Genomic DNA, 9,940 nt, shown 5'->3' with positions numbered 1-9,940 from the left:
TTAGAATAGTGACAATAATAATATAACAACAACCATTATAAAATCCTTCAGTGAGGTTTAAATTCTAGTGAGATATACAGAGTAAGCAGTGTTAGAGAGAACAGAAAAAAAAGATAACGGACATTATTACAATATATCATTATTTTCAAAATGACAATATCCAGGAGTTGTGCAAACGAGATCTCGTGCACTCAAAAGGCAACTTTATATCTGCCAAAATGAGGGTGTAACAGAGATAAGAAAGAGTACAGCTGCCAACAGACTGCAAAGAGAAAACTGAAAACTAACAGAAGTGTACAAGCCCTTGCTCTCAGTCCGGCTAAGTGAAGCAAAGGGCCGACAGCAACAACATATAGTGAAATACAGCATTAATGCAGACTGTGTATTGATTGTAAATGTTTGATGTTGATGAGCATATCTCATTCCTTACCAGTGAAACCAGTCACCACCTTCATGTCCTTTGCGAAAAACAGTTTTTGGTGTTGTATGTTCTAATGCAACAATTGTTTTATCATACGAGAGTTATATTAGTACAATTAAAGTAATGACTTTTTTTTTTTTTTTAACTTCACTAATAATTTAAAAACATACTTTAACGTTTTCTACTTTTTCTTCAAATTGGAATGTTTTTAAAGATGTTTTTCATTATTAAATACATATTAATCAAGATCACATTTAGCTTTGAAAGCATTCTTGCAATTTAATTAGTTCATTAGAATATGGTTAACCATATAAATTGATTCCAAGTGCGTAATTTAAAATTAAAATCATATCAGATTTTGCATTGTATACTTAGCATCTAGGTCTCTTAAAGGGATAGTTCACCCAAAAATGAAGATTCTGTCATTCACTCACCCTCATGTCGTTCCAAACCCGTAAGACTTTTCAATCTTCGAAATACAAATGAAGATATTTTTAAATGAAATCCCTCCATTGACAGCTATGCAACTACCACTTTGACGCTTCAAAAAGTTCATAAAGAGATCGTAAAATGAATCCATATGAATTGAGCGGTTTAGTCCAAATTTTCTGAAGAGACTCGATCACTTTATATGATGAACAGATTTCATTTAGGCTTTTATTCACATTCAACTCACACATCAATTATGATAAACGGAGGCTTAAGTGTGTTCACTTGATGTGCGAGAACCAATGAGATTCATTCCACAGTGTTACGAAACACATTTGAGCTTCCGCAAGTTCTCGCGCATCAATCAGGTTCGGTTGAGCTTCGGTTTATGTTCGCTGATCAATGTTTATATGTGAATAAAAGCCAAAAATTCAATCTGTTCATCATATAAAGTGATCAAGTCTCTTGAGAAAATTTGGACTAAACCGCTCAATTCATATGGATTCGTTCTATGGATACGATCTCTTTATGAACTTTCTGAAGCGTCAAAGTGGTAGTTGCGTAGCTGTCAATGGAGGAAGAGAAATCACTTATTTCATTAAAAAAAACTTCATTTGTGTTTCGAAGATGGTTTAGAAACAACATTGTGTAACTGACGACAGTTTTTTCATTTTTGGTGAACTATCCCTTTAAGGAGATGTCCGTTTGGGTACAAGTAAACAGGAACTACAATTAACTGGCCATGATTAATCTTTTAAGTTAAATTGTGCATTCGAAACACCTGAGACATTAACAGAAATGTGTTGTGGAGTAAATAATTCCTCCTCTGGCATCGCTATACCTATTAGACATTCTCAAATTTGCTAAATGCATTGTGAATAGTTATTAAGTTGTTTTATCATAAACTGTAGGAAAAAAAAGAAAGAAAAAAAAAACAAAAACATACTTTTAAATTAAAAACAGTTAAAATTAATAGACTTAACAGTGAGATCAACATTTCAAAGTATCTGGACAATCACATTAAAACTGCAGTCACATGTAATATTCTGAGTCATTAGTCACTGAAATTGTAAATATTCTTCTGCTCTGGGATTCAAGTAAAACGACACTGGATTTTAGTCCAAGATCAAGTCTTACACCTTAATATAACCTGTTCAGATGGAGAGTTTCTATTTACAGTCGATGTGATTTACTGTACTGTAAGAGCAATGAAGTGCCTTCATCAGAAGGTACAGAGGTGATGCGTTACCTGTCACATGTCATCCTTACTTGGAATGAACCTACAACCATTACACTAACTGGTCAGATCATTAACCATTAGATTCCCATCATCTGGAGATAATGTACACTAACAATTCATGATTCTTCATTACAATTAAAAGTGAGGACCTCATTTAAATCTAAACGTCGGTCTACTGGAAAACATTGAAGGTTTTCCTCTACCACTCTACCTTTCGCTTTTAGTCCTCTTTCGTACATTTTATTTTGTATTAATATGGTTTCTGAAGAAGCAGCTTCCACCATTTTTACATTATTATGTTATTCATGGCTTCATGGCATCGATTACAACAAGCAATGGAATGTATGAACGCATATTTGTAGGTAGTAACAAACGTGCATTCAAACGAACACGCACACACTCACACAATAAATTTCCTAGTTCTACGTGGCCTCATGTCTTCTTTAGACCGTCATGGGCAATCTCTTCTACCTCCTCTACAGGTCTTTTTTGCTCTGAGGGCTCTTCGAGTGGTTCTGCTCAGCTTTGGACAGGTCGGGCTTCTCCGGTGACATCAACTCCAGGAGATCCACTAAGGCCTTCTTGATATAAACGCCAAACTTGTGAGAATCCTGCAAAAAAACAAGAAAATTACAACCAAATAGCTAAATGTGATTTTCAACAATCAGGTGTAGCACCATAAAGTAATGTTGTCAAAAGTACTGAAATTTTAAAAAAGTGGAGCTTTGAGCGCTGTTCAGCAGATTTGTAAACACCTCTGATTGGTCATTGTGTTCATGCGCTCATCAGATGTGTCTTAATTAAACTGAAAAGTTAGTTTTTTTGGAAAGAAACTTGAATAATATGTAAAATTATAAAGTAATGTTACAAGAAAAAAGTAATCTGATTAAGTATCCCATACACTGTAAGAGTTTTTCCCCTAACCAACTTTAGCAAGACATGCCAGTTTGTTCATTAGTCTCTTTTTCCTATTTCTGGAAATTGGTAAAGGAAGCAGATATTGGTGTACTAACAGTCTGAGGGCAGGAGTGTTTGCTGGAAATATGGAAGTTGATCATGTTTTCTCCGATGATGATGTAAGACACGCCATAACCATCATCTGCGACCTGTCAAGAGCACAAAGATGAACATTTATAAAAATTATTTAATTTAATAAACATTTAATTTATAAAAATGCATGGATAATAAAGTAAAAAAATGAGAATGTTGATGGATAAAAGTGAAATGTATGAATAATTCTGACCGGGCCAAATCCTCCACCGCAGGTGGTGTAGTCTGGGTGGTTAACGAAATCAAACAGCTCCACCTGCTGCAGTGGAGTCTGACTGGTGGACAGACGCCACGTTTCTGAAAGGACCTGAAGAGAAAACACACAAATATACAAATATTTTTAAATATGAAGATATTTACAAAATGAAAAGAACTGTATACACACATATATACACTACCGGTCAAAAGTTTCTGAACGGTACGATTTTTTAATGTTTTTAAAAGAAGTTTCTTCTGCTCACCAAGGCTTCATTTACTTGATCCAAAATACAGCAAAAAACAGTAATATTGTGAAATAATTTTTACAATTTAAAATAACTATTTTCTATTTGAATATCTTTTAAGATGTAATTTATTCCTGTGATCAAAGTTGAATTTACTCCATTCTTCAGTGTCACATGATCCTTCAGATGAGATGATTCTAATATGATAAACATTTATTATTATCAATGTTGAAAACAGTTGTGTACAAATTTTTTTCAGGATTATTTGATGCACAGAAAGTTCAAAAGAACAGCATTTATCTGAAATAGAAAGCTTCCAAAAGTAATGATGCTGAAAATTCAGCTTTGCCAACAGAAATAAATTGCATTTTAAAATATATTCAAATCAAAGAACAGTTATTTTAAATTGTAAATATATTTCGCAATATATATGTTTCTGCTGTATTTTGTATCAAATAAATTAAGCCTTGGTGAGCAGAAGAGACTTTTTAAAAACATTTTAAAAAAAATTATACTGTTAAAAAACTTTTGACCGGTAGTATATTTTGTATATATATCAGCATAAATTATATATCAGCATAAATTAAAAGCTGTACCATGTTACCATGATGTATTAATACTTCACAATTTAAATAATAGCTTTTTCATCTTTTCCACTTTTATGTAATGAGAATTAACTAACAACGAGCAATACAATTGCTACAGTACGTATTAAAAAAGTTCATTGTTAGTTCATATTAACTCAGGTCCATTAAATAATATTAACTTCTGATTTTAATAATGTATTAGTAAATGTTGAAAACTAAGATAAATAAATGATTCAGAAGTATTTATCATTGCTAGTTCATGTTATGAACTAATGAAGTTAACTAATGTTAACAAGTAAAAAGTGTAAAGTTTATGTTTTGCACTACTATAATGAGAATCATCATGAATGTAATGTCACAATACAAAAAAATCCTAAAATGAGTTTCATTTTTTAAAATAAATTCTTTAAGCGCATTTCCAAGGAATCAAAATCAGTTACAACTTCCTTGTTGAGCTGATATAACAATGATATACAGTTACTGCAGGGACATTCCCAGAGTCACACACCTCTTTGAGGAATGGCGACTCCTCTCCCAGGTATTTGGACACAATGTAGAGGCAGAGCAGGTGTCGGTCTATCCCTCCTCCCGTCATAGCCATCCTGTACAGATGCTGGTGTTTCTCAGACGCCGTGCGGAAGAGACGTCGACACACCTCCTTACTCTACAGAGACACAGAGAGTGATGTTTAAATACGAGTACTATTTGTGATTTAATTGTTCTTAAACTATTCACAATACAGTTTGAAATGAAAAAGTAATCAACTGTCAAATAAAAATACTTAAATTACTTTATTAAAATGCAAAAAGTACAGGACATTCACATGCATTTTAAATGTAACAGCATTTAACAATTTTTTTGTTGTGACAAATATTTAAGTGTGTAGCGTGTGCATGCATGAATAATTTATGATGTTTATTACCTCTCCACCCTCCAGTGCTCGGACAAAAGCGCAGCTCTCACTGGTGCAGGAACGCACCGTCTCGGTCCGGCCCTCGCGGAACAAACGGGTCATAGACGCTTCGTAGGTCAGGGAGAACGTGCCTCGATTCTGGATTCGGGGAAGGAACGAGAAAGGAAAAATGTCATTATTATTACCTTGACAGTTACATAAATTGTTTAATGTTTCTTAAACAATTTCTGTGAACAGTTAAGTTGCTAAATTAGACAGAGATTTGTTAAATATACACAATAAATAAGTTTAAAATATAATATATAAAATATTTCAAAAGTATATTTTATATAAGTCATAAATGTAAGTAATATAAGTCGAGATATACCTTAGTAGTTGCATCAATGCAACTTGTTCCTGGTCAAAACATTTCCTACATAGTCATACATGTACAAAGCAATTTCAGTGTTCAGTAAAGTTTCTTAAAGTGCCCCTATTATGCTTTTTCAGATATTATCTTTCATATAGTGTGAGATATGGCTGTTTGTGAATGTAAAAGATCTGCAAAGTGCACAATAAATGTAGTTATTTTCTCTGAAAACAAATAATCGATTCTGAACTGCCTGAAACGAGTCGTCAGTAATTCAAACCAACATAGGTTTGTAACAAATTTGCATAATGCCAGCCTATGGTTTTCATTGGCTGCCAGTAAACAATGTCTACTTTGCCCCGCCCTCCAACAACAAATATGTGCTGAAGGAAGAATCAAGTGGAGATTCAGATATGGTAATGGACGTTTCGTTTCCGACATGCGCTGTAAGTGGTCGACCAATCACAACAGACTGGGCCATCTGACCAATCAGAGCAGAGCAGGCTCTTGGAAAGGAGGGGTTTGGAGAGACATTTCTTGAACTGTTTTAGACACTTTGAGAAAAGAGCTGCAATGTGTATAATGAGAAGTGTTTTTTGACCATGGATGCATGTAAATCTATTGTAGGAGACTCCAAAACAACATTAGGAGCCTTCAAAATAGCATAATAGGGGCACTTTAAGATAGACAATGTAGATGTGTGAAATATATACACTTTATTAGTGTATAATATATCTTATATACAGTAAGTCACACTTCAAAATATTTGAATGTCACTGCATTAGATATGAAAAATATGAAAAAGTACACTTTCAAACAAACATTTCACAAGAAATAAGTTTGTTTTAAATAATAAAACAATAGAAGTATTGCATGACTTTGTGTTTGTGAAGCTTCAGTGGAACATATTCATATTTAATGTGATTCTTGACACCTGTGGTTCCTCTGCTAGTGTGAACTTGAGGAGAACTGACTTCAGCACGCTGCGTTGGGTTTTGTGTCTTACCCTATAATAGGCCAACTGTAGCGCAATCTGAATGAAGGCATCTGGACTGATTTTACACTTTTTGATGGCGCCCTTGCCAAACTCTTGTATTGGGAACACATGGAAGTCGATGTCGTCGGCGAGAGCCTGAGCCACAGCGAGAGACTGTTCCACACGCTCCTGACACTGAAAACACATACAGGAAGATCAATTATTCAGTGTCTCCATTAGATGTCACTATATACTGCATGACTGTAACATGAGAAGGTGTGACGGTGTGTTTGTTTGTACCTGTACAGGTATGTCCCAGGTTAGTCTAGTAGGTTGAGGCAGGGAGGAGGCGATGTCTCCTTTACAGTGACCTTCTTCATTATAACCCAACTGGAAACAATCGGTAGTCATCACATACTGAGAGAAAGAGACAGTGGTATTAGAAAACAGATAACATAGTAATAATAACAAACAGATTTGTAAGTTATTCTCTCTTTATTTGTTCACATGCATGTTTGAAACAAACCACAGTTCAGAAAAATGCAACTTTATATGCAACTATTACAATGACATCTTCACTGACAGAAAGAACTGATATCCATTTTTCATGCTGTACACTATAACACTGTGATACCTAAATTCACTTGTTGCATTTAAAATGATTTATTTGAGTTTTTAGTTTAATTTTTTATATACCCCAAAAAATGTATAGAATTTTAGCAGCCATTTGATGTAAATATTTATCTACTAGAATTTTATTATCCCTATTATAATCAAGCAAGAACTATATACAACCTACTGCTTAAGACAAGAAATCTTCCTATGAACCATATCAACTCATTCTTAGCAAGCATCATTAAGTTTATCTAATCTCTTAATTATTCATTTGTTCATAGTCTCTTCTTCACTCGTTCTGTCTCTCACCTCCCACACATGAGCCATTATAGGTGCATCCGCCCAAGAGTGTTCAGCATTGAGTCCGTTCTTTCCATTTTTATACACCACCACTGTGAACGACTTGTCAAACCATCTAGGACCAAAAGAGCAAAACACTTTCTTAATAAAGAAATATATATATACTAGCAGCATAAGAGCAAATATAGCAAAATATTTTTGTGTTGTCAATATGTTTAGCGTTTAGTGTATTTATAACATAACTGACAGGACAGCTTTGGATGGATGAACATCTCACCTGTCGTAGCACTTGCCGTGCAGCAGGGACTTGGCATACCGATCCAAATTGCCAGCAGGATCATCTCCCATCATGCCTTGCTCATCGTCATCAAGGGCAACGAAGAACGCCGCTTTCTCAATGCAGTCCAGAGATCTCTTATTCACGCCTGAGCTGAAGAACTCCTTCCTCGCCTGGGCCCAAGGGATTCTGGGAAAGAAAGTTCAAAATATTTGAGCATTCATAGAAAAGCCTTAAAGAAATAAGTAAACTTAAATAAACGTCCATTTCATAATGTTCAGTTTTTATATCAGTGAAATGGAAGGATTATTAATAACATCAATGCATAAGAAATACTAAAATTTGGGTTATTAAAGTTAACTAAAACCATAAAAAAAAAGTGTTGAAATAATAAAAGAAAATAAAAAAATTAAATACTTGTTGTACTAAAATAACTAAAATGGAAATAAATAATAAAAACTATATAGACATTATTAAAAACAACTAATAAAAATGACAAAAACACAACAAACTTACTAAAACTTAAAATGAAAAGCAAATACAAAAATAAAATCTAATTCAAAATGTATATAAAAATCTAAAATATCTCAATTACACTAAATTAACACTAATTATTTGCTAAATATGCACAATTTTAATTTAAAATGATTTCTAACCAATCATTTGATTTACATTAACTGTACCTTGTGCAACTTTTATTAAAATGTGGCATTTTACGTTTATTTACAAACAGAAATCTGTGCACATGCATGTTTGTTTTGTGTCAGATGAACCGTTTATAGTGTGTCAGCAGCAGTACCTGTCCCCTGCCGTCAGCGCTGCCAGTTTGGCCTCTCCGGGCGCAGGGGGTGACGGGTCGTCAAGGATACGCTGAACCTGGTGCTCGATCTCTCTGGGAGACAGCATACGGCCAGCATGATACAGCCACAGGCGGAAAAAACGCCCTCGGTGGAAGACCGCGACATACTCACTGTCCTGCCAGTGAGTCAGGCAATCTAAAAACACACCGAAAATCATTAAATGCAAATTCTTAATGTTTGCATTCATGCTTTGTGCGTTATGAGCTTTTGAAGCATCTGAAAATGATACCAAAAACTGAAGATAAAGATTTTAAGACATTCAGAGAAGAGGACAAGTCTGAGTGTGTTTGTGCATCATTGTGTACAACACAAACCACGCCAGTCCGGGGTGTGTGTGTGTTTGTGAAAATTTATACAGCAGATGTGTTTGTACTTGTGACCTTTCGAGAAAACAGACTAATGTCAAACATCAGTTCATCCTAGAAAGTATGAGGAAATGTGGAGAAAAGACTGAAAACCACGATTTCCACAAACGTATTAAGCAGAATGTCTGTTTTCAATATTAATAACATTAAAAAATGCTTCTTGAACACCAAATCATCATATTAGAATGATTTCTGAAGGATCATGTGACACTGAAGACTGGAGTAATGATGCTGAAAATACAGCTTTGATCACAGGAATAAATTACATTTTAAAATATATTCAAAAAGAAAACAGTTATTCTAAAATGTAATAATATTTCACAATATCACGTTTTATTGTAACTCAGATCAAGTAAATGCAGCCTTGGTGAGCCAAAGAGACATAAACATTTTAAAAATCTAGCGTTACCTGTCTCTTCTCCAGGAATGCGTGTGGTGTTGAAAATCCTCTCACACTGAGCAGCACACAAAGGAATATTTAAACCTGGAACACGACTCTAAAAAAAACAGAGTTATATTGTTAATCAAGGTAACTTAACCATTTTCCACCCTCTCACTGACAATTACAATTAAAGGGACAGGCCACCCAAAAATTCTAATTATTCATTATAATTAGTGAACTATCCCTTTAAGAATGCTGTTATTGCTATTGTAACTACATGTAAATGACTTATGATTATCTAACCTCAGTGTACTGGCATTCAAAACCTCTATCACCAAAAGTTGCTAATATGATCCGCTATTCTGCTTAATACTGTATGTAAATTGGAGTGGGGTTTAGTTGCTACAAGTTTTGTGGTGTATAATGTTATATGCACACTACAGCAAAAACGTTTTCCGGTTATATTGTTATTTTTAATTCAAGTATGCAAAACCCTGACTCAATACAGACACAGTCAACCGCAATGATTGTGGCTTTTCCCTATTCACACACACACAGACACACACACACTCTCCATTACCCATCTACAGTTTAACGAAGTTCAATGCACAGCTAAAAACAGCTCTGTGATCAATCTCTGTCATTGCTCGGGGTGACAAGAGGTTTCACCCTCCACATAATACCATCTGTCAGTGCTGCAATGTGGACTCACAGGTTTGATTTCCTCTCTGTT

At 34.5% G+C, this 9,940-nt stretch overlaps 1 protein-coding gene across 1 annotated transcript in view; it reads right to left on the bottom strand.

The window, feature by feature from the left end:
• Nucleotides 1-1,519: 1,519 nt before the first annotated feature.
• LOC125258619 (carnitine O-palmitoyltransferase 1, liver isoform-like) overlaps nt 1,520-9,940 on the bottom strand; it is an 11,119-nt gene continuing 2,698 nt past the window's right edge. The window contains exons 3-14 of the mRNA XM_048175565.1: nt 9,920-9,935; nt 9,235-9,322; nt 8,400-8,595; nt 7,601-7,789; nt 7,333-7,438; nt 6,709-6,825; nt 6,439-6,603; nt 5,093-5,221; nt 4,679-4,834; nt 3,334-3,447; nt 3,104-3,196; nt 1,520-2,701 (exon numbers count right to left, since the gene is read on the bottom strand). Of these exons, the coding sequence (XP_048031522.1) occupies nt 2,567-2,701; nt 3,104-3,196; nt 3,334-3,447; nt 4,679-4,834; nt 5,093-5,221; nt 6,439-6,603; nt 6,709-6,825; nt 7,333-7,438; nt 7,601-7,789; nt 8,400-8,595; nt 9,235-9,322; nt 9,920-9,935 (1,504 nt within the window). The 3' untranslated portion in view covers nt 1,520-2,566. The remainder of the gene's footprint in view (nt 2,702-3,103; nt 3,197-3,333; nt 3,448-4,678; nt 4,835-5,092; nt 5,222-6,438; nt 6,604-6,708; nt 6,826-7,332; nt 7,439-7,600; nt 7,790-8,399; nt 8,596-9,234; nt 9,323-9,919; nt 9,936-9,940) is intronic.

This window comes from Megalobrama amblycephala, linkage group LG22 (assembly GCF_018812025.1).
Source record: "Megalobrama amblycephala isolate DHTTF-2021 linkage group LG22, ASM1881202v1, whole genome shotgun sequence".
In the NCBI taxonomy this organism is placed as follows: Eukaryota; Metazoa; Chordata; class Actinopteri; order Cypriniformes; family Xenocyprididae; genus Megalobrama; species Megalobrama amblycephala.
This window is presented reverse-complemented; position numbering and strand designations above follow the sequence as displayed.